We start from the raw sequence: 22,496 nt of genomic DNA, 5'->3' as shown, positions 1-22,496 counted from the left end.
CCAGTATAACACAGAGATCCCCCCTGGTCTGTCTATGTGATGGATCCATACAGAACCCCACAGTATAACACAGAGGACCCCCCTGGTCTGTCTATGTGATGGATCCATACAGAACCCCCCCCCCCAGCATAACACAGAGATCCCCCCTGGTCTGTCTATGTGATGGATCCATACAGAATCCCCCCCCCCCCCCCCAGTATAACACGGAGGATCCCCCCTGGTCTGTCTATGTGATGGATCCATACAGAACCCCCCCCCCCCCCCCCAGTATAACACAGAGGATCCCCCCTGGTCTGTCTATGTGATGGATCCATACAGAATCCCCCCAGTATAACACAGAGGATCCCCCCTGATCTGTCTATGTGATGGATCCATACAGAATCCCCCCAGTATAACACAGAGATCCCCCTGGTCTGTCTATGTGATGGATCCATACAGAAAACCCCAGTATAACACAGAGGATCCCCCTGGTCTGTCTATGTGATGGATCCATACAGAACCCCCCCAGTATAACACAGAGGATCCCCCCTGATCTGTCTATGTGATGGATCCATACAGAACCCCCCTAGTATAACACAGAGGATCCCCCCTGATCTGTCTATGTGATGGATCCATACAGAATCCCCCCCAGTATAACACAGAGGATCCCCCCTGGTCTGTCTATGTGATGGATCCATACAGAACCCCCCAGTATAACACAGAGGATCCCCCCTGGTCTGTCTATGTGATGGATCCATACAGAACCCCCCCAGTATAACACAGAGGATCCCCCTGGTCTGTCTATGTGATGGATCCATACAGAACCCCCAGTATAACACAGAGGATCCCCCCTGATCTGTCTATGTGATGGATCCATACAGAATCCCCCCCAGTATAACACAGAGGATCCCCCCTTGTCCGTCTATGTGATGGATCCATACAGAATCCCCCCAGTATAACACAGAGATCCCCCTGGTCTGTCCATGTGATGGATCCATACAGAACCCCCCAGTATAACACAGAGGATCCCCCCTGGTCTGTCTATGTGATGGATCCATACAGAATCCCCCCAGTATAACACAGAGGATCCCCCTGGTCTGTCTATGTGATGGATCCATACAGAACCCCACAGTATAACACAGAGATCCCCCTGGTCTGTCTATATGATGGATCCATACAGAATCCCCCCAGTATAACACAGAGGATCCCCCCTGGTCTGTCTATGTGATGGATCCATACAGAATCCCCCCAGTATAACACAGAGGATCCCCCTTGTCTGTCTATGTGATGGATCCATACAGAACCCCCCCAGTATAACACAGAGGATCCCCCTTGTCTGTCTATGTGATGGATCCATACAGAATCCCCCCCAGTATAACACAGAGGATCACCCTGGTCTGTCTATGTGATGGATCCATACAGAATCCCCCCAGTATAACACAGAGATCCCCCCTGGTCTGTCTATGTGATGGATCCATACAGTACCCCCCCCCCCCCCCCCAGTATAACACAGAGGATCCCCCCTGGTCTGTCTATGTGATGGATCCATACAGAATCCCCCCAGTATAACACAGAGGATCCCCCCTGGTCTGTCCATGTGATGGATCCATACAGAACCCCCCAGTATAACACAGAGGATCCCCCCTGGTCTGTCTATGTGATGGATCCATACAGAATCCCCCCAGTATAACACAGAGGATCCCCCCTGATCTGTCTATGTGATGGATCCATACAGACCCCCCCAGTATAACACAGAGGATCCCCCCTGGTCTGTCTACGTGATGGATCCATACAGAATCCCCCAGTATAACACAGAGCATCCCCCTTGTCTCTCTATGTGATGGATCCATACAGAACCCCCCCAGTATAACACAGAGGATCCCCCCTGGTCTGTCTATGTGATGGATCCATACAGAATCCCCCAGTATAACACAGAGGATCCCCCTTGTCTCTCTATGTGATGGATCCATACTAAATCCCCCCAGTATAACACAGAGGATCCCTCTTGTCTGTCTATGTGATTGATCCATACAGAACCCCCCAGTATAACACAGAGGATCCCCCTGGTCTCTCTATGTGATGGATCCATTCAGAACCCCCAGTACAACACAGAGGATCCCCCTGGTCTGTCTATGTGATGGATCCATACAGAACCCCCCCCCCCCCAGTATAACACAGATGATCCCCCCTGGTCTGTCTATGTGATGGAACCATAAAGAACCCCCCAGTATAACACAGAGATCCCCCTGGTCTGTCTATGTGATGGATCCATACAGAACCCCCCAGTATAACACAGAGATCCCCCCTGGTCTGTCTATGTGATGGATCCATACAGAATCCCCCCAGTACAACACAGAGGATCCCCCATGGTCTGTCTATGTGATGGATCCATACAGAATCCCCCCAGTATAACACAGAGGATCCCCCCTGATCTGTCTATGTGATGGATCCATACAGAATCCCCCCAGTATAACACAGAGGATCCCCCTTGGTCTGTCTATGTGATGGATCCATACAGAACCCCCCCAGTATAACACAGAGGATCCCCCCTGGTTTGTCTATGTGATGGATCCATACAGAACCCCCCAGTATAACACAGAGGATCCCCCCTTGTCTGTCTATGTGATGGATCCATACAGAACCCCCCCAGTATAACACAGAGGATCCCCCTGGTCTGTCTATGTGATGGATCCATACAGAATCCCCCCAGTATAACACAGAGATCCCCCTGGTCTGTCTATGTGATGGATCCATACAGACCCCCCCAGCATAACACAGAGGATCCCCCTGGTCTGTCTATGTGATGGATCCATACAGAACCCCCCAGTATAACACAGAGGATCCCCCCTGATCTGTCTATGTGATGGATCCATACAGAATCCCCCCCAGTATAACACAGAGGATCCCCCCTGGTCTGTCTATGTTATGGATCCATACAGAATCCCCCCAGTATAACACAGAGGATCCCCCCTGGTCTGTCTATGTGATGGATCCATACATAATCCCCCATTATAACACAGAGGATCCCCCCTGGTCTCTCTATGTGATGGATCCATACATAATCCCCCCAGTATAACACAGAGGATCCCCCCTGGTCTCTCTATGTGATGGATCCATACAGAACCCCCCAGTATAACACAGAGGATCCCCCCTGGTTTGTCTATGTGATGGATCCATACAGAACCCCCCCAGTATAACACAGAGGATCCCCCTGGTCTGTCTATGTGATGGATCCATACAGAACCCCCCCAGTATAACACAGAGGATCCCCCCTGGTCTCTCTATGTGATGGATCCATACAGAACCCCCCAGTATAACACAGAGGATCCCCCCTGGTCTGTCTATGTGATGGATCCATACAGAATCCCCCCAGTATAACACAGAGGATCCCCCCTGGTCTCTCTATGTGATGGATCCATACAGAACCCCCCAGTATAACACAGAGGATCCCCCCTGATCTGTCTATGTGATGGATCCATACAGAACCCCCCAGTATAACACAGAGGATCCCCCTGGTCTCTCTATGTGATGGATCCATACAGAATCCCCCCAGTATAACACAGAGGATCCCCCCTGAGCTGTCTATGTGATGGATCTATACAGAACCCCCCAGTATAACACAGAGGATCCCCCCTGGTCTGTCTATGTGATGGATCCATACAGAATCCCCCCAGTATAACACAGAGGATCCCCCCTGATCTGTCTATGTGATGGATCCATACAGAACCCCCCAGTATAACACAGAGGATCCCCCCTGATCTGTCTATGTGATGGATCCATACAGAATCCCCCCAGTATAACACAGAGGATCCCCCCTTGTCTGTCTATGTTATGGATCCATACAGAATCCCCCCAGTATAACACAGAGATCCCCCTGGTCTGTCTATGTGATGGATCCATACAGAACCCCCCCAGTATAACACAGAGGATCCCCCTGGTCTGTCTATGTGATGGATCCATACAGAATCCCCCCAGTATAACACAGAGGATCCCCCTGGTCTGTCTATGTGATGGATCCATACAGACCCCCCCAGTATAACACAGAGGATCCCCCCTGATCTGTCTATGTGATGGATCCATACAGAACCCCCCAGTACAACACAGAGGATCCCCCCTGGTATGTCTATGTGATGGATCCATACAGAACCCCCCAGTATAACACAGAGATCCCCCCTGGTCTGTCTATGTGATGGATCCATACAGAACCCACCAGTATAACACAGAGGATCCCCCCTGATCTTTCTATGTGATGGATCCATACAGAATCCCCCCAGTATAACACAGAGGATCCACCCTTGTCTGTCTATGTGATGGATCCATACAGAATCCCCCCCAGTATAACACAGAGATCCCCCTGGTCTGTCTATGTGATGGATCCATACAGAACCCCCCCAGTATAACACAGAGGATCCCCCTGGTCTGTCTATGTGATGGATCCATACAGAACCCCCCAGTATAACACAGAGGATCCCCCCTGGTCTGTCTATGTGGTGGATCCATACAGAACCCCCCCAGTATAACACAGAGGATCCCCCTGGTCTGTCTATGTGATGGATCCATACAGAACCCCCCAGTATAACACAGAGGATCCCCCCTGATCTGTCTATGTGATGGATCCATACAGAATCCCCCCAGTATAACACAGAGGATCCCCCCTTGTCTGTCTATGTTATGGATCCATACAGAATCCCCCCAGTATAACACAGAGATCCCCCTGGTCTGTCTATGTGATGGATCCATACAGAACCCCCCCAGTATAACACAGAGGATCCCCCCTGGTCTGTCTATGTGATGGATCCATACAGAATCCCCCCAGTATAACACAGAGGATCCCCCTGGTCTGTCTATGTGATGGATCCATACAGAACCCCCCAGTATAACACAGAGGATCCCCCCTGATCTGTCTATGTGATGGATCCATACAGAATCCCCCCAGTATAACACATAGGATCCCCCCTGGTCTGTCTATGTGACGGATCCATACAGAATCCCCCCAGTATAACACAGAGGATCCCCCCTGGTCTGTCTATGTGATGGATCCATATAGAATCCCCCCAGTATAACACATAGGATCCCCCCTGGTCTGTCTATGTGACGGATCCATACAGAACCCCCCCAGTATAACACAGAGGATCACCCTGGTCTGTCTATGTGATGGATCCATACAGAACCCCCCAGTATAACACAGAGGATCCCCCTGGTCTGTCTATGTGATGGATCCATACAGAATCCCCCCAGTATAACACAGAGGATCCCCCCTGGTCTGTCTATGTGATGGATCCATACAGAATCCCCCAGTATAACACATAGGATCCCCCCTGGTCTGTCTATGTGATGGATCCATACAGAATCCCCCCAGTATAACACAGAGGATCACCCTGGTCTGTCTATGTGACGGATCCATACAGAATCCCCCCAGTATAACACAGAGGATCCCCCTGATCTGTCTATGTGATGGATCCATACAGAACCCCCCAGTATAACACAGAGGATCCCCCCTGGTCTGTCTATGTGATGGATCCATACAGAACCCCACAGTATAACACAGAGATCCCCCTGGTCTGTCTATATGATGGATCCATACAGAATCCCCCCAGTATAACACAGAGGATCCCCCCTGGTCTGTCTATGTGATGGATCCATACAGAATCCCCCCAGTACAACACAGAGGATCCCCCTTGTCTGTCTATGTGATGGATCCATACAGAACCCCCCCAGTATAAGACAGAGGATCCCCCTTGTCTGTCTATGCGATGGATCCATACAGAATCCCCCCCCCCAGTATAACACAGAGGATCACCCTGGTCTGTCTATGTGATGGATCCATACAGAATCCCCCCAGTATAACACAGAGGATCCCCCTGGTCTGTCTATGTGATGGATCCATACAGAATCCCCCCAGTATAACACAGAGATCCCCCTGGTCTGTCTATGTGATGGATCCATACAGAACCCCCCAGTATAACACAGAGGATCCCCCTGGTCTGTCTATGTGATGGATCCATACAGAACCCCCCAGTATAACACAGAGATCCCCCCTGGTCTGTCTATGTGATGGATCCATACAGAACCCCACAGTATAACACAGAGGACCCCCCTGGTCTGTCTATGTGATGGATCCATACAGAACCCCCCCCCCCCAGTATAACACAGAGATCCCCCCTGGTCTGTCTATGTGATGGATCCATACAGAATCCCCCCCCCCCAGTATAACACGGAGGATCCCCCCTGGTCTGTCTATGTGATGGATCCATACAGAACCCCCCCCCCAGTATAACACAGAGGATCCCCCCTGGTCTGTCTATGTGATGGATCCATACAGAATCCCCCCAGTATAACACAGAGGATCCCCCCTGATCTGTCTATGTGATGGATCCATACAGAATCCCCCCAGTATAACACAGAGATCCCCCTGGTCTGTCTATGTGATGGATCCATACAGTTAACCCCAGTATAACACAGAGGATCCCCCTGGTCTGTCTATGTGATGGATCCATACAGAACCCCCCCAGTATAACACAGAGGATCCCCCCTGATCTGTCTATGTGATGGATCCATACAGAATCCCCCCAGTATAACACAGAGGATCCCCCCTGATCTGTCTATGTGATGGATCCATACAGAATCCCCCCCAGTATAACACAGAGGATCCCCCCTGGTCTGTCTATGTGATGGATCCATACAGAACCCCCCAGTATAACACAGAGGACCCCCCCTGGTCTGTCTATGTGATGGATCCATACAGAACCCCCCCAGTATAACACAGAGGATCCCCCTGGTCTGTCTATGTGATGGATCCATACAGAACCCCCAGTATAACACAGAGGATCCCCCCTGATCTGTCTATGTGATGGATCCATACAGAATCCCCCCCAGTATAACACAGAGGATCCCCCCTTGTCCGTCTATGTGATGGATCCATACAGAATCCCCCCAGTATAACACAGAGATCCCCCTGGTCTGTCCATGTGATGGATCCATACAGAACCCCCCAGTATAACACAGAGGATCCCCCCTGGTCTGTCTATGTGATGGATCCATACAGAATCCCCCCAGTATAACACAGAGGATCCCCCTGGTCTGTCTATGTGATGGATCCATACAGAACCCCACAGTATAACACAGAGATCCCCCTGGTCTGTCTATATGATGGATCCATACAGAATCCCCCCAGTATAACACAGAGGATCCCCCCTGGTCTGTCTATGTGATGGATCCATACAGAATCCCCCCAGTATAACACAGAGGATCCCCCTTGTCTGTCTATGTGATGGATCCATACAGACCCCCCCCAGTATAACACAGAGGATCCCCCTTGTCTGTCTATGTGATGGATCCATACAGAATCCCCCCCAGTATAACACAGAGGATCACCCTGGTCTGTCTATGTGATGGATCCATACAGAATCCCCCCAGTATAACACAGAGATCCCCCCTGGTCTGTCTATGTGATGGTTCCATACAGAACCCCCCCCAGTATAACACAGAGGATCCCCCCTGGTCTGTCTATGTGATGGATCCATACAGAAACCCCCCCCCCCCCCAGTATAACATGGAGGAACCCCCTGATCTGTCTATGTGATGGATCCATACAGAATCCCCCCAGTATAACACAGAGGATCCCCCCTGGTCTGTCCATGTGATGGATCCATACAGAATCCCCCCAGTATAACACAGAGGATCCCCCCCTGATCTGTCTATGTGATGGATCCATACAGACCCCCCCAGTATAACACAGAGGATCCCCCCTGGTCTGTCTATGTGATGGATCCATACAGAATCCCCCAGTATAACACAGAGCATCCCCCTTGTCTCTCTATGTGATGGATCCATACAGAACCCCCCCAGTATAACACAGAGGATCCCCCCTGGTCTGTCTATGTGATGGATCCATACAGAATCCCCCAGTATAACACAGAGGATCCCCCCTGGTCTGTCTATGTGATGGATCCATACAGAATCCCCCAGTATAACACAGAGGATCCCCCCTGGTCTCTCTATGTGATGGATCCATACTAAATCCCCCCAGTATAACACAGAGGATCCCTCTTGTCTGTCTATGTGATGGATCCATACAGAACCCCCCAGTATAACACAGAGGATCCCCCTGGTCTCTCTATGTGATGGATCCATTCAGAACCCCCAGTACAACACAGAGGATCCCCCTGGTCTGTCTATGTGATGGATCCATACAGAACCCCCCCCCCCCCCAGTATAACACAGAGGATCCCCCCTGGTCTGTCTATGTGATGGAACCATAAAGAACCCCCCAGTATAACACAGAGATCCCCCTGGTCTGTCTATGTGATGGAACCATACAGAACCCCCCAGTATAACACAGAGATCCCCCCTGGTCTGTCTATGTGATGGATCCATACAGAACCCCCCCCCCCCCCAGTATAACACAGAGGATCCCCCCTGGTCTGTCTATGTGACGGATCCATACAGAATCCCCCCAGTATAACACAGAGGATCCCCTCTGATCTGTCTATGTGATGGATCCATACAGAATCCCCCCAGTATAACACAGAGGATCCCCCCTGATCTGTCTATGTGATGGATCCATACAGAATCCCCCCAGTATAACACAGAGGATCCCCCCTGGTCTGTCTATGTGATGGATCCATACAGAATCCCCCCAGTATAACACAGAGGATCCCCCCTGGTCTGTCTATGTGATGGATCCATACAGAACCCCCCAGTATAACACAGAGGATCCCCCCTGGTCTGTCTATGTGATGGATCCATACAGAACCCCCCAGTATAACACAGAGGATCCCCCCTGGTCTGTCTATGTGATGGATCCATACAGAACCCCCCAGTATAACACAGAGGATCCCCCTGGTCTGTCTATGTGATGGATCCATACAGAACCCCCCAGTATAACACAGAGGATCCCCCCTGGTCTCTCTATGTGATGGATCCATTCAGAACCCCCAGTACAACACAGAGGATCCCCCCTGATCTGTCTATGTGATGGATCCATACAGAAATCCCCCCCCCCCCCCCCCCCGGTATAAAATGTATGATCCCCCCTGGTCAGTCTATGTGACGGATCCATACAGAAACCCCCCCCCCCCCAGTATAAAATGTATGACCCCCCCTGATCTGTCTATGTGATGGATCCATACAGAACCCCCCCCCCCCCCTCCCGGTATAAAATGTATGACCCCCCCTGATCTGTCTATGTGATGGATCCATACAGGAAACCCCCCCCCCGGTATAAAATGTATGATCCCCCCTGGTCTGTCTATGTGATGGATCCATACAGAACCCCCCAGTATAACACAGAGGATCCCCCATGGTCTGTCTATGTGATGGATCCATACAGAACCCCCCAGTATAACACAGAGGATCCCCCCTGATCTCTATGTGATGGATCCATACAGAACCCCCCAGTATAACACAGAGGATCCCCCTGGTCTGTCTATGTGATGGATCCATACAGAATCCCCCCAGTATAACACAGAGATCCCCCTGGTCTGTCTATGTGATGGATCCATACAGAATCCCCCCAGTATAACACAGAGGATCCCCCCTGATCTGTCTATGTGATGGATCCATACAGAATCCCCCCAGTATAACACAGAGGATCCCCCTTGGTCTGTCTATGTGATGGATCCATACAGAACCCCCCCAGTATAACACAGAGGATCCCCCCTGGTCTGTCTATGTGATGGATCCATACAGAACCCCCCAGTATAACACAGAGGATCCCCCCTTGTCTGTCTATGTGATGGATCCATACAGAACCCCCCCAGTATAACACAGAGGATCCCCCTGGTCTGTCTATGTGATGGATCCATACAGAATCCCCCCAGTATAACACAGAGATCCCCCTGGTCTGTCTATGTGATGGATCCATACAGACCCCCCCAGTATAACACAGAGGATCCCCCTGGTCTGTCTATGTGATGGATCCATACAGAACCCCCCAGTATAACACAGAGGATCCCCCCTGATCTGTCTATGTGATGGATCCATACAGAATCCCCCCCAGTATAACACAGAGGATCCCCCCTGGTCTGTCTATGTTATGGATCCATACAGAATCCCCCCAGTATAACACAGAGGATCCCCCCTGGTCTGTCTATGTGATGGATCCATACATAATCCCCCATTATAACACAGAGGATCCCCCCTGGTCTCTCTATGTGATGGATCCATACATAATCCCCCCAGTATAACACAGAGGATCCCCCCTGGTCTCTCTATGTGATGGATCCATACAGAACCCCCCAGTATAACACAGAGGATCCCCCCTGGTTTGTCTATGTGATGGATCCATACAGAACCCCCCCAGTATAACACAGAGGATCCCCCTGGTCTGTCTATGTGATGGATCCATACAGAACCCCCCCCAGTATAACACAGAGGATCCCCCCTGGTCTCTCTATGTGATGGATCCATACAGAACCCCCCAGTATAACACAGAGGATCCCCCCTGGTCTGTCTATGTGATGGATCCATACAGAATCCCCCCAGTATAACACAGAGGATCCCCCCTGGTCTCTCTATGTGATGGATCCATACAGAACCCCCCAGTATAACACAGAGGATCCCCCCTGATCTGTCTATGTGATGGATCCATACAGAACCCCCCAGTATAACACAGAGGATCCCCCTGGTCTCTCTATGTGATGGATCCATACAGAATCCCCCCAGTATAACACAGAGGATCCCCCCTGAGCTGTCTATGTGATGGATCTATACAGAACCCCCCCAGTATAACACAGAGGATCCCCCCTGGTCTGTCTATGTGATGGATCCATACAGAATCCCCCCAGTATAACACAGAGGATCCCCCCTGATCTGTCTATGTGATGGATCCATACAGAATCCCCCCAGTATAACACAGAGGATCCCCCTGGTCTGTCTATGTGATGGATCCATACAGAACCCCCCAGTATAACACAGAGGATCCCCCCTGGTCTGTCTATGTGATGGATCCATACAGAATCCCCCCAGTATAACACAGAGGATCCCCCCTGATCTGTCTATGTGATGGATCCATACAGAATCCCCCCAGTATAACACAGAGGATCCCCCTGGTCTGTCTATGTGATGGATCCATACAGAATCCCCCCAGTATAACACAGAGGATCCCCCCTGGTCTGTCTATGTGATGTATACTTGTCTCATTAAGGTACACTATTCCCCTTGCTTATAATACTCTGTAATCCCTTATAATGAGACTGAGGTAGGTCAGACAGTCTCTGTTACATATTTCTCTGTTGGAAGACTGATTGGCGCATTATTCTCTAGAAACGCACAAAATGCGAAACGCGTCAAATTAATGGTACGAGCTGAGACCAAACTCCACCATCTTTTCTATATCACTGCTGCTACATTTGCCGGTGTCACACCGGTTGAAATTGATGAAGACTGTCCTGGCCACTGTGTTGTGGTTAGTTAGGGTGGTGAAACGCACACAGGACTTACAGCAAAAACAAGGCGCTGCGCCCAGCTTTACGTCTCTCAAACTAGGCCCATTGTCTTACTGCGCACGGCAGATGTGAGAAAATTGTCGATTGGCTGCTGTAGTCCCGAGTGGTGTTTGGTATGTAAATAATATGTAAATGATGCCACAGACAGAGGAACTACACAGAGAGATAAGAGGGGGATTACAGACAGGACGAGATGCCATACCTTTGCTGGTCCCATCCGGCCCCCGCAGAACTGTACATTCATCAATGTTTCCAAACGCTTCAAACATTCTTCGCACGTCCTCATCTGTCTGCTGCTTCCCCAGCATCCCGACAAAGAGCTTCCGGTCCTCTGTATGCACATAGAAGAGGGTATGTATATATATACACACGCACATACACACACACACCGGTAATGCAATGTAGGCAGTCCTCTCTACGGACAGAGGATGGGCGCATATATATATATATATATATACACACACACACACACACATACATATATACACACACCGGTAATGCAATGTAGGCAGTCCTCTGTACGGACAGAGAAGATATATATATATATATGTATATATATAGGAGGATGGGGATATATAGAGTAGGTATATGAGATAGATATATATAAGAGGATGGGGGGATATATAGGATATATATATATATATATATATATATATATATATATATGAGGATGGGGATATACAGTATACATGAGGAGATGTGAGATATACATAAGAAGATAGGGGTATATAAAGTAGGAGATATGAGACAGATAGATATACTGTATAAGATGATAGAGGGAATAATATATACTGTAGGAGGATATACTGTACCTCCCCGACTCTCACTGTCTGCCGGTTTCACCTGAATTGGTCGGTTCATCTGGGAAATAAAGTGTAATAAACATGATGTCACATTGTATCACAGTGTCAGTGTAACCTGATGTCACATTGTATCACAGTGTCAGTGTAACCTGATGTCACATTGTATCACAGTGTCAGTGTAACATGATGTCACATTGTATCACAGTGTCAGTGTAACCTGATGTCACATTGTATCACAGTGTCAGTGTAACATGGTGTCACATTGTATAACAGTGTCAGTGTAACCTGATGTCACATTGTATCACAGTGTCAGTGTAACCTGATGTCACATTGTATCACAGTGTCAGTGTAACATGGTGTCACCTTGTATCACAGTGTCAGTGTAACCTGATGTCACATTGTATCACAGTGTCAGTGTAACATGATGTCACATTGTATCACAGTGTCAGTGTAACCTGATGTCACATTGTATCACAGTGTCAGTGTAACCTGATGTCACATTGTATCACAGTGTCAGTGTAACATGATGTCACATTGTATCACAGTGTCAGTGTAACATGGTGTCACATTGTATCACAGTGTCAGTGTAACCTGATGTCACATTGTATCACAGTGTCAGTGTAACATGATGTCACATTGTATCACAGTGTCAGTGTAACATGGTGTCACATTCTATCACAGTGTCAGTGTAACATGATGTCACATTGTATCACAGTGTCAGTGTAACATGATGTCACATTGTATCACAGTGTCAGTGTAACCTGATGTCACATTGTATCACAGTGTCAGTGTAACCTGATGTCACATTGTATCACAGTGTCAGTGTAACATGGTGTCACATTGTATAACAGTGTCAGAGTAACCTGATGTCACATTGTATAACAGTGTCAGTGTAACATGGTGTCACATTGTATAACAGTGTCAGTGTAACCTGATGTCACATTGTATCACAGTGTCAGTGTAACCTGATGTCACATTGTATCACAGTGTCAGTGTAACATGGTGTCACCTTGTATCACAGTGTCAGTGTAACCTGATGTCACATTGTATCACAGTGTCAGTGTAACATGGTGTCACATTGTATCACAGTGTCAGTGTAACATGGTGTCACATTGTATAACAGTGTCAGTGTAACATGGTGTCACATTGTATCACAGTGTCAGTGTAACACGGTGTCACATTGTATCACAGTGTCAGTGTAACATGGTGTCACATTGTATCACAGTGTCAGTGTAACCTGATGTCACATTGTATAACAGTGTCAGTGTAACATGATGTCACATAGTATCACAGTGTCAGTGTAACATGATGTCACATTGTATCACAGTGTCAGTGTAACATGATGTCACATTGTATCACAGTGTCAGTGTAACATGATGTCACATTGTATCACAGTGTCAGTGTAACCTGATGTCACATTGTATCACAGTGTCAGTGTAACATGATGTCACATTGTATCACAGTGTCAGTGTAACATGGTGTCACATTGTATCACAGTGTCAGTGTAACCTGATGTCACATTGTATCACAGTGTCAGTGTAACATGATGTCACATTGTATCACAGTGTCAGTGTAACATGGTGTCACATTGTATCACAGTGTCAGTGTAACCTGATGTCACATTGTATCACAGTGTCAGTGTAACATGATGTCACATTGTATCACAGTGTCAGTGTAACATGGTGTCACATTCTATCACAGTGTCAGTGTAACATGATGTCACATTGTATCACAGTGTCAGTGTAACATGATGTCACATTGTATCACAGTGTCAGTGTAACCTGATGTCACATTGTATCACAGTGTCAGTGTAACCTGATGTCACATTGTATCACAGTGTCAGTGTAACATGGTGTCACATTGTATAACAGTGTCAGAGTAACCTGATGTCACATTGTATAACAGTGTCAGTGTAACATGGTGTCACATTGTATAACAGTGTCAGTGTAACCTGATGTCACATTGTATCACAGTGTCAGTGTAACCTGATGTCACATTGTATCACAGTGTCAGTGTAACATGGTGTCACCTTGTATCACAGTGTCAGTGTAACCTGATGTCACATTGTATCACAGTGTCAGTGTAACATGGTGTCACATTGTATCACAGTGTCAGTGTAACATGGTGTCACATTGTATAACAGTGTCAGTGTAACATGGTGTCACATTGTATCACAGTGTCAGTGTAACACGGTGTCACATTGTATCACAGTGTCAGTGTAACATGGTGTCACATTGTATCACAGTGTCAGTGTAACCTGATGTCACATTGTATAACAGTGTCAGTGTAACATGATGTCACATAGTATCACAGGGTCAGTGTAACATGGTATCACATTGTATAACAGTGTCAGTGTAACATGATGTCACATTGTATAACAGTGTCAGTGTAACCTGATGTCACATTGTATAACAGTGTCAGTGTAACCTGATGTCACATTGTATAACAGTGTCAGTGTAACATGATGTCACATAGTATCACAGGGTCAGTGTAACATGGTATCACATTGTATAACAGTGTCAGTGTAACATGATGTCACATTGTATAACAGTGTCAGTGTAACCTGATGTCACATTGTATAACAGTGTCAGTGTAACATGGTGTCACATTGTATCACAGTGTCAGTGTAGCATGGTGTCACATTGTATCACAGTGTCAGTGTAACATGGTGTCACATTGTATCACAGTGTCAGTGTAATATGGTGTCACATTGTATCACAGTGTCAGTGTAACCTGATGTCACATTGTATAACAGTGTCAGTGTAACATGGTGTCACATTGTATCACAGTGTCAGTGTAACATGGTGTCACATTGTATCACAGTGTCAGTGTAACATGGTGTCACATTGTATCACAGTGTCAGTGTAACATGGTGTCACATTGTATCACAGTGTCAGTGTAACCTGATGTCACATTGTATCACAGTGTCAGTGTAACATGGTGTCACATTGTATCACAGTGTCAGTGTAACATGGTGTCACATTCTATCACAGTGTCAGTGTAACATGATGTCACATTCTATCACAGTGTCAGTGTAACATGGTGTCACATTGTATAACAGTGTCAGTGTAACCTGATGTCACATTGTATCACAGTGTCAGTGTAACCTGATGTCACATTGTATCACAGTGTCAGTGTAATATGGTGTCACATTGTATCACAGTGTCAGTGTAACATGATGTCACATTGTATCACAGTGTCAGTGTAATATGGTGTCACATTGTATCACAGTGTCAGTGTAACATAATGTCACATTGTATCACAGTGTCAGTGTAATATGGTGTCACATTGTATCACAGTGTCAGTGTAACATGATGTCACATTGTATCACAGTGTCAGTGTAACCTGATGTCACATTGTATCACAGTGTCAGTGTAACATGGTGTCACATTGTATCACAGTGTCAGTGTAACATGGTGTCACATTCTATCACAGTGTCAGTGTAACATGATGTCACATTCTATCACAGTGTCAGTGTAACATGGTGTCACATTGTATAACAGTGTCAGTGTAACCTGATGTCACATTGTATCACAGTGTCAGTGTAACCTGATGTCACATTGTATCACAGTGTCAGTGTAATATGGTGTCACATTGTATCACAGTGTCAGTGTAACATGATGTCACATTGTATCACAGTGTCAGTGTAATATGGTGTCACATTGTATCACAGTGTCAGTGTAACATAATGTCACATTGTATCACAGTGTCAGTGTAATATGGTGTCACATTGTATCACAGTGTCAGTGTAACATGATGTCACATTGTATCACAGTGTCAGTGTAACATGGTGTCACATTGTATCACAGTGTCAGTGTAACCTGATGTCACATTGTATCACAGTGTCAGTGTAACCTGATGTCACATTGTATCACAGTGTCAGTGTAATATGGTGTCACATTGTATCACAGTGTCAGTGTAACATGATGTCACATTGTATCACAGTGTCAGTGTAACATGGTGTCACATTGTATCACAGTGTCAGTGTAACATGGTGTCACATTGTATAACAGTGTCAGTGTAACATGGTGTCACATTGTATCACAGTGTCAGTGTAACATGGTGTCACATTGTATCACAGTGTCAGTGTAACCTGATGTCACATTGTATAACAGTGTCAGTGTAACATGATGTCACATAGTATCACAGGGTCAGTGTAACATGGTATCACATTGTATGACAGTGTCAGTGTAACATGATGTCACATTGTATAACAGTGTCAGTGTAACCTGATGTCACATTGTATAACAGTGTCAGTGTAACCTGATGTCACATTGTATAACAGTGTCAGTGTAACATGATGTCACATAGTATCACAGGGTCAGTGTAACATGGTATCACATTGTATAACAGTGTCAGTGTAACATGATGTCACATTGTATAACAGTGTCATTGTAACCTGATGTCACATTGTATAACAGTGTCAGTGTAACATGGTGTCACATTGTATCACAGTGTCAGTGTAGCATGGTGTCACATTGTATCACAGTGTCAGTGTAACATGGTGTCACATTGTATTACAGTGTCAGTGTAATATGGTGTCACATTGTATCACAGTGTCAGTGTAACCTGATGTCACATTGTATAACAGTGTCAGTGTAACATGGTGTCACATTGTATCACAGTGTCAGTGTAACATGGTGTCACATTGTATCACAGTGTCAGTGTAACATGGTGTCACATTGTATCACAGTGTCAGTGTAACATGGTGTCACATTGTATCACAGTGTCAGTGTAACCTGATGTCACATTGTATCACAGTGTCAGTGTAACATGGTGTCACATTGTATCACAGTGTCAGTGTAACATGGTGTCACATTCTATCACAGTGTCAGTGTAACATGATGTCACATTCTATCACAGTGTCAGTGTAACATGGTGTCACATTGTATAACAGTGTCAGTGTAACCTGATGTCACATTGTATCACAGTGTCAGTGTAACCTGATGTCACATTGTATCACAGTGTCAGTGTAATATGGTGTCACATTGTATCACAGTGTCAGTGTAACATGATGTCACATTGTATCACAGTGTCAGTGTAATATGGTGTCACATTGTATCACAGTGTCAGTGTAACATGGTGTCACATTCTATCACAGTGTCAGTGTAACATGATGTCACTGTATCACAGTGTTAGTGTAACATAATGTCACATTGTATCACAGTGTCAGTGCAACATGATGTCACATTGTATCACAGTGTCAGTGTAATATGGTGTCACATTGTATCACAGTGTCAATGTAACATAATGTCACATTGTATCACAGTGAAAGTGTAACATGGTGTCACACAGCACGCTGCATCAGGGTATAAAGGTGTCACAGTATCATGGTGTCACATTGTATAACTCTGTGCGTGCTCTCTCATATTAACAATCCAATGTGTAATTAGCATCCATGTGTGAGACACCCGCTCTCTACACAGGATTCCTTTAAAGGCCTACACCTGACACCATGACAGTGTTCTGCACCCAATGTCTCCATGCTGTTTCCTTGTTGCAATATCCTGGCCATTAATAATGAACTGATAATTAAAACACTATTCTCATTAATTATTTAACACAGGAGTGAATTATGATGTTCAGGGAAGAGCGCACTGTACAAGTGATGGGACTACATACACAGGGGTAATAGAGAATCTGGGACAGATGTGCTGGACCCTCTGACATTACCACAGCCATGTACCTATTGTTCCGTCCTCTTTTTAGTAAGTAAAATTATAGTCACATCTGTGGCAGTGATGGGGTATATATAGGGTATCTGGCAGTGATGGGTATATAGAGTATTTGGCATAGATGGGGTATATATAGGGTATCTGGCAGTGATGGGTATATAGACTATTCGGAAGTGATGGGGTATATATATAGGGTATCTGGCAGTGATGGGTATATAGGGTATCTGGCAGTGATGGGTATATAGGGTATCTGGCAGTGATGGGTATATAGGGTATCTGGCAGTGATGGGTATATAGAGTATTTGGCAGTGATGGGGTTATATATAGGGTATCTGGCAGTGATGGGTATATAGACTATTCGGAAGTGATGGGGTATATATATAGGGTATCTGGCAGTGATGGGTATATAGGGTATCATGCAGTGATGGGTATATAGGGTATCATGCAGTGATGGGTATATAGGGTATCTGGCAGTGATGGGGTATATATATGGGGTTTCTGGAAGTGATGGGTATATAGACTATTCGGAAGTGATGGGGTATATATATAGGGTATCTGGCAGTGATGGGTATATAGGATATCTGGCAGTGATGGGTATATAGGGTATCTGGCAGTGATGGGTATATAGGGTATCTGGCAGTGATGGGTATATAGGGTATCTGGCAGTGATGGGGTATATATATGGGGTTTCTGGAAGTGATGGGGTATATATATGGGGTTTCTGGAAATGATGGGGTATATAGACTATTCGGAAGTGATGGGGTATATATAGGGTATCTGGCAGTGATGGGTATATAGGGTATCTGGCAGTGATGGGTATATAGGGTATCTGGCAGTGATGGGTATATAGGGTATCTAACAGTGATGGGTATATAAGGTATCGGCAAGTGATGGGTATATAAGGTATCTGGCAGTGATGGGGTATATATGGTATCTGGCAGTGATGGGGTATATAGGGTATCTGGCAGTGATGGGGTATATAGGGTATCTGGCAGTGATGGGTATATATGGTATCTGGTAGTGATGGGGGTATATATATAGGGTATCTGGCAGTGATGGGTATATAGAGGGTATCTGGCAGTGATGGATATATAAGGTATCTGGCAGTGATGGGGTACATAGGGTATCTGGCAGTGATGAGGTACATAGGGTATCTGGCAATGATGGGGCATATATACGGTATCTGGCCGTGATTGGGTATATAGGGTACCTGGAAGTGATGGGTATATAGGGTATCTGGCAGTGATGGGGGTATATATATATATATATATATATAGGGTATCTGGCAGTGATGGGTATATAGAGGATATCTGGCAGTGATGGGTATATAGAGGGTATCTGGCAGTTATGGCGGTATATATATATAGGGTATCTGACAGTGATGGGGCATATATAGGGTATCTGGCAGTGATGGGTATATATAGTATCTGGTAGTGATGTGGGTATATATATAGGGTATCTGGCAGTGAAGGGTATATAAGGTATCTGGCAGTGATGGGTATATAAGGTATCTGGCAGTGATGGGGTACATAGGGTATCTGGCACTGATGGGGCTTACATAGGGTATCTGGCAGTGATTGGGTATATAGGGTACCTTGAAGTGATGGGGGTATATAGGGTATCTGGCAGTGATGGGTGTATAGGGTATCTGGTAGTGATGGGGTATGTGTGTGTGTGTGTATATATATATATATATATATAGGGTATCTGGCAGTGATGGATATATAGAGGGTATTTGGCAGTTATCGGGGTATATATATATATATATATATATATATATATATAGGGTATCTGGCAGTGATGGGTATATAGGGTATCTGGCAGTGATGGGTATATAGGGTATCTGGCAGTGATGGGGGGTATATATATATATATATATATGGTATCTGGCAGTGATGGGGCATATATAGGGTATCTGGCAGTGATGGGTATATAGAGGGTATCTGGCAGTGATGGGTATATAGGGTATTTGGTAGTGATGGGGGTATATATATATATATATATATATATATATATATATATATATATGGTATTTGGCAGTGATGGTTATATAGAGGATATCTGGCAGTGATGGGTATATAGGGAATCTGGCAGTGATGGGGGTATATATATATACAGGGTATCTGGCAGTGATGGGAATATAGGGTACCTGTAAGTGATGGGGTATATAGGGTATCTGGCAGTGATGGGAATATAGGGTACCTGTAAGTGATGGGGTATATAGGGTATCTGGCAGTGATGGGTATATAGGGTATCTGGTAGTGATGGGAGTATATATATATATATATATATATATATAGGGTATATATGCTATCTGGCAGTGTCATGATGGGTATATAGGGAATCTGGCAGTGATGGGGGTATATATATATATATATATATATATATATATATAGGGTATCTGGCAGTGATGGTTATATAGAGGGTATCTGGCAGTGATGGGTATATAGAGGGTATCTGGCAGTTATGGGGGTATATATATATATATATAGGGTATATATGCTGTCTGGCAGTGTCATGATGGGTATATAGGGAATCTGGCAGTGATGGGGGTATATATATACAGGGTATCTGGCAGTGATGGGTATATAGAGGGTATCTGGCAGTTATGGGGGTATATATATATAGGGTATATATGCTATCTGGCAGTGTCATGATGGGTATATAGGGAATCTGGCAGTGATGGGGGTATATATATATAGGGTATCTGGCAGTGATGGTTATATAGAGGGTATCTGGCAGTGATGGGTATATAGAGGGTATCTGGCAGTTATGGGGGTATATATATATATATATATATATATAGGGTATATATGCTATCTGGCAGTGTCATGATGGGTATATAGGGAATCTGGCAGTGATGGGGGTATATATATATATATATATATATATATATATATATATAGGGTATATATGCTATCTGGCAGTGTCATGATGGGTATATAGGGAATCTGGCAGTGATGGGGGTATATATATACAGGGTATCTGTCAGTGATGGGTATATAGGGCACAGACGGGGTCACAGTCTGGGGTACGTGGTGAGCAGGGTACTGCTTTGGACAGAGACGTTAATAGAATTATTATGCGACCACTCATGGCCTTTAATTGCTGGTCCTGGGGTGACAGAGTGGATTGTTGCCATGGTAACTAGCTCTACATAAATTAAAAACTGTTGCTTGGAAACCAATGTTACCCCCAGCAATGACTGCCAGGGGCTGGCAGACATGATGAGGGACAGGGGTGAGGGGCAGAAGATATTTGTATGCCCCTATACCATACCCGATGTGCGGCCAGGTCCTCCAGAAGATATTATCTATGTACAGAGTGCGATGGTCCGAGCATATCATGCACACAGAGCCAGATGCTCTGTAACCATGGAAACCAGAGAACATGTTCCCTAGCAACCACCCACTCGCCCCGATTTATCCGTAAGGTTGCCGGGTAACTACAGTGACATCATCACTTCTCCATGTAAACAATGGAAGGAGGGGATGGAGCAGAGAGAGAGATGGAGAGATACAGGGAATGATAAAGGAAGAAGGGGGATGGGACTGTAGGGTGGGGTCCCAGACGCTGTGTGGGGTACAGTCACTCAGGTGGTGGTGTGGGGGGGAGGATCAGGGTCTGTCACAAATGATCACCCTGTCACAAATGATCATTACACCTGTTGCATTCTGCCTATAGGGAGGCACCAAGGCGGTTATCTCCAACAGGTGCCTCTGGGGCAGATGTATGAAGCAGTGATAAATCAGAAGTGGCCCATGGAAACCAATCAGCACTATCCATAATTTGCATACTGTAAAATGATACAGAGCAGCTGATTGGTTGCCATGGGCCACTCCCTTATCATTGCTTCATACAGCTACCCCTCTGTGCGATATGCAACATTCTCTGCTCATATATAATGGTGTGTGGTAGTACAGGATAACCAAGGTGTGACGCTCTCCATGCTTGCCTATAATATCTGGTACCTTATATATATGTCACCAACAGCAATGCAATACATCATATCTATACACTGCTATGTATAGAATTATATAGTGGTACACCCCCCATACACACATACACCCCCCATACACACACATGTCATGCACACATACACCCCCATATATATGTCACGCACACATACACCCCCATACACACGTCACGCACACATACACTTCCTGTCACTGACACACTTCCCCTCCTGTCATCGACTCCCTTCCCTTCCTGACACGCTACCCTTCCCTTCCTGACACGACATCCTTCCCTTCCTGTCACTGAAACCCTTCCTTTCATGTCACCAACACCCTTCCCTTCCTGACATGACACCCTTCACTTCCTGACATGACACCCTTCCCTTCCCTACACCGACACCCTTTCCTTCCCGACACAGACACCCTTCCCATCCTGTCACCAACAACCTTACCAAAACCCTTCCCTTCCTGACACAGACACCATTCCATTCCTGACATGTCACCCTTCCCTTCCTATTACTGACACCCTTCTCTTCCTGACACCAACATCCTTCCCTTCCTGACACCAACACCCTTCCCTTCCTGACATGACACCCTTCCGGTTCTGTCACCGACACCCTTCCCTTCCTGACCCCA

General features: G+C 46.1%; 1 protein-coding gene across 2 annotated transcripts in view; it reads right to left on the bottom strand.

Moving 5' to 3' along the window:
* LOC146050496 (CUGBP Elav-like family member 3-A) overlaps positions 1-22,496 on the bottom strand; it is a 79,467-nt gene that overhangs the window by 37,653 nt on the left and 19,318 nt on the right. For both annotated transcript variants that reach the window (XM_083167541.1, XM_083167540.1), the window contains 2 exons: positions 12,239-12,287; positions 11,629-11,757 (listed from right to left, as the gene is read on the bottom strand). In XM_083167541.1, coding sequence (XP_083023667.1) covers positions 11,629-11,757; positions 12,239-12,287 — 178 coding nt within the window. The remainder of the gene's footprint in view (positions 1-11,628; positions 11,758-12,238; positions 12,288-22,496) is intronic.

This window comes from Crinia signifera, chromosome 12 (assembly GCF_055691185.1).
Source record: "Crinia signifera chromosome 12, ASM5569118v1, whole genome shotgun sequence".
Lineage (NCBI taxonomy): Eukaryota > Metazoa > Chordata > Amphibia > Anura > Myobatrachidae > Crinia > Crinia signifera.
The sequence above is the reverse complement of the archived record's forward strand: the minus strand, read 5'-3'. Positions and strand labels throughout refer to the sequence as shown.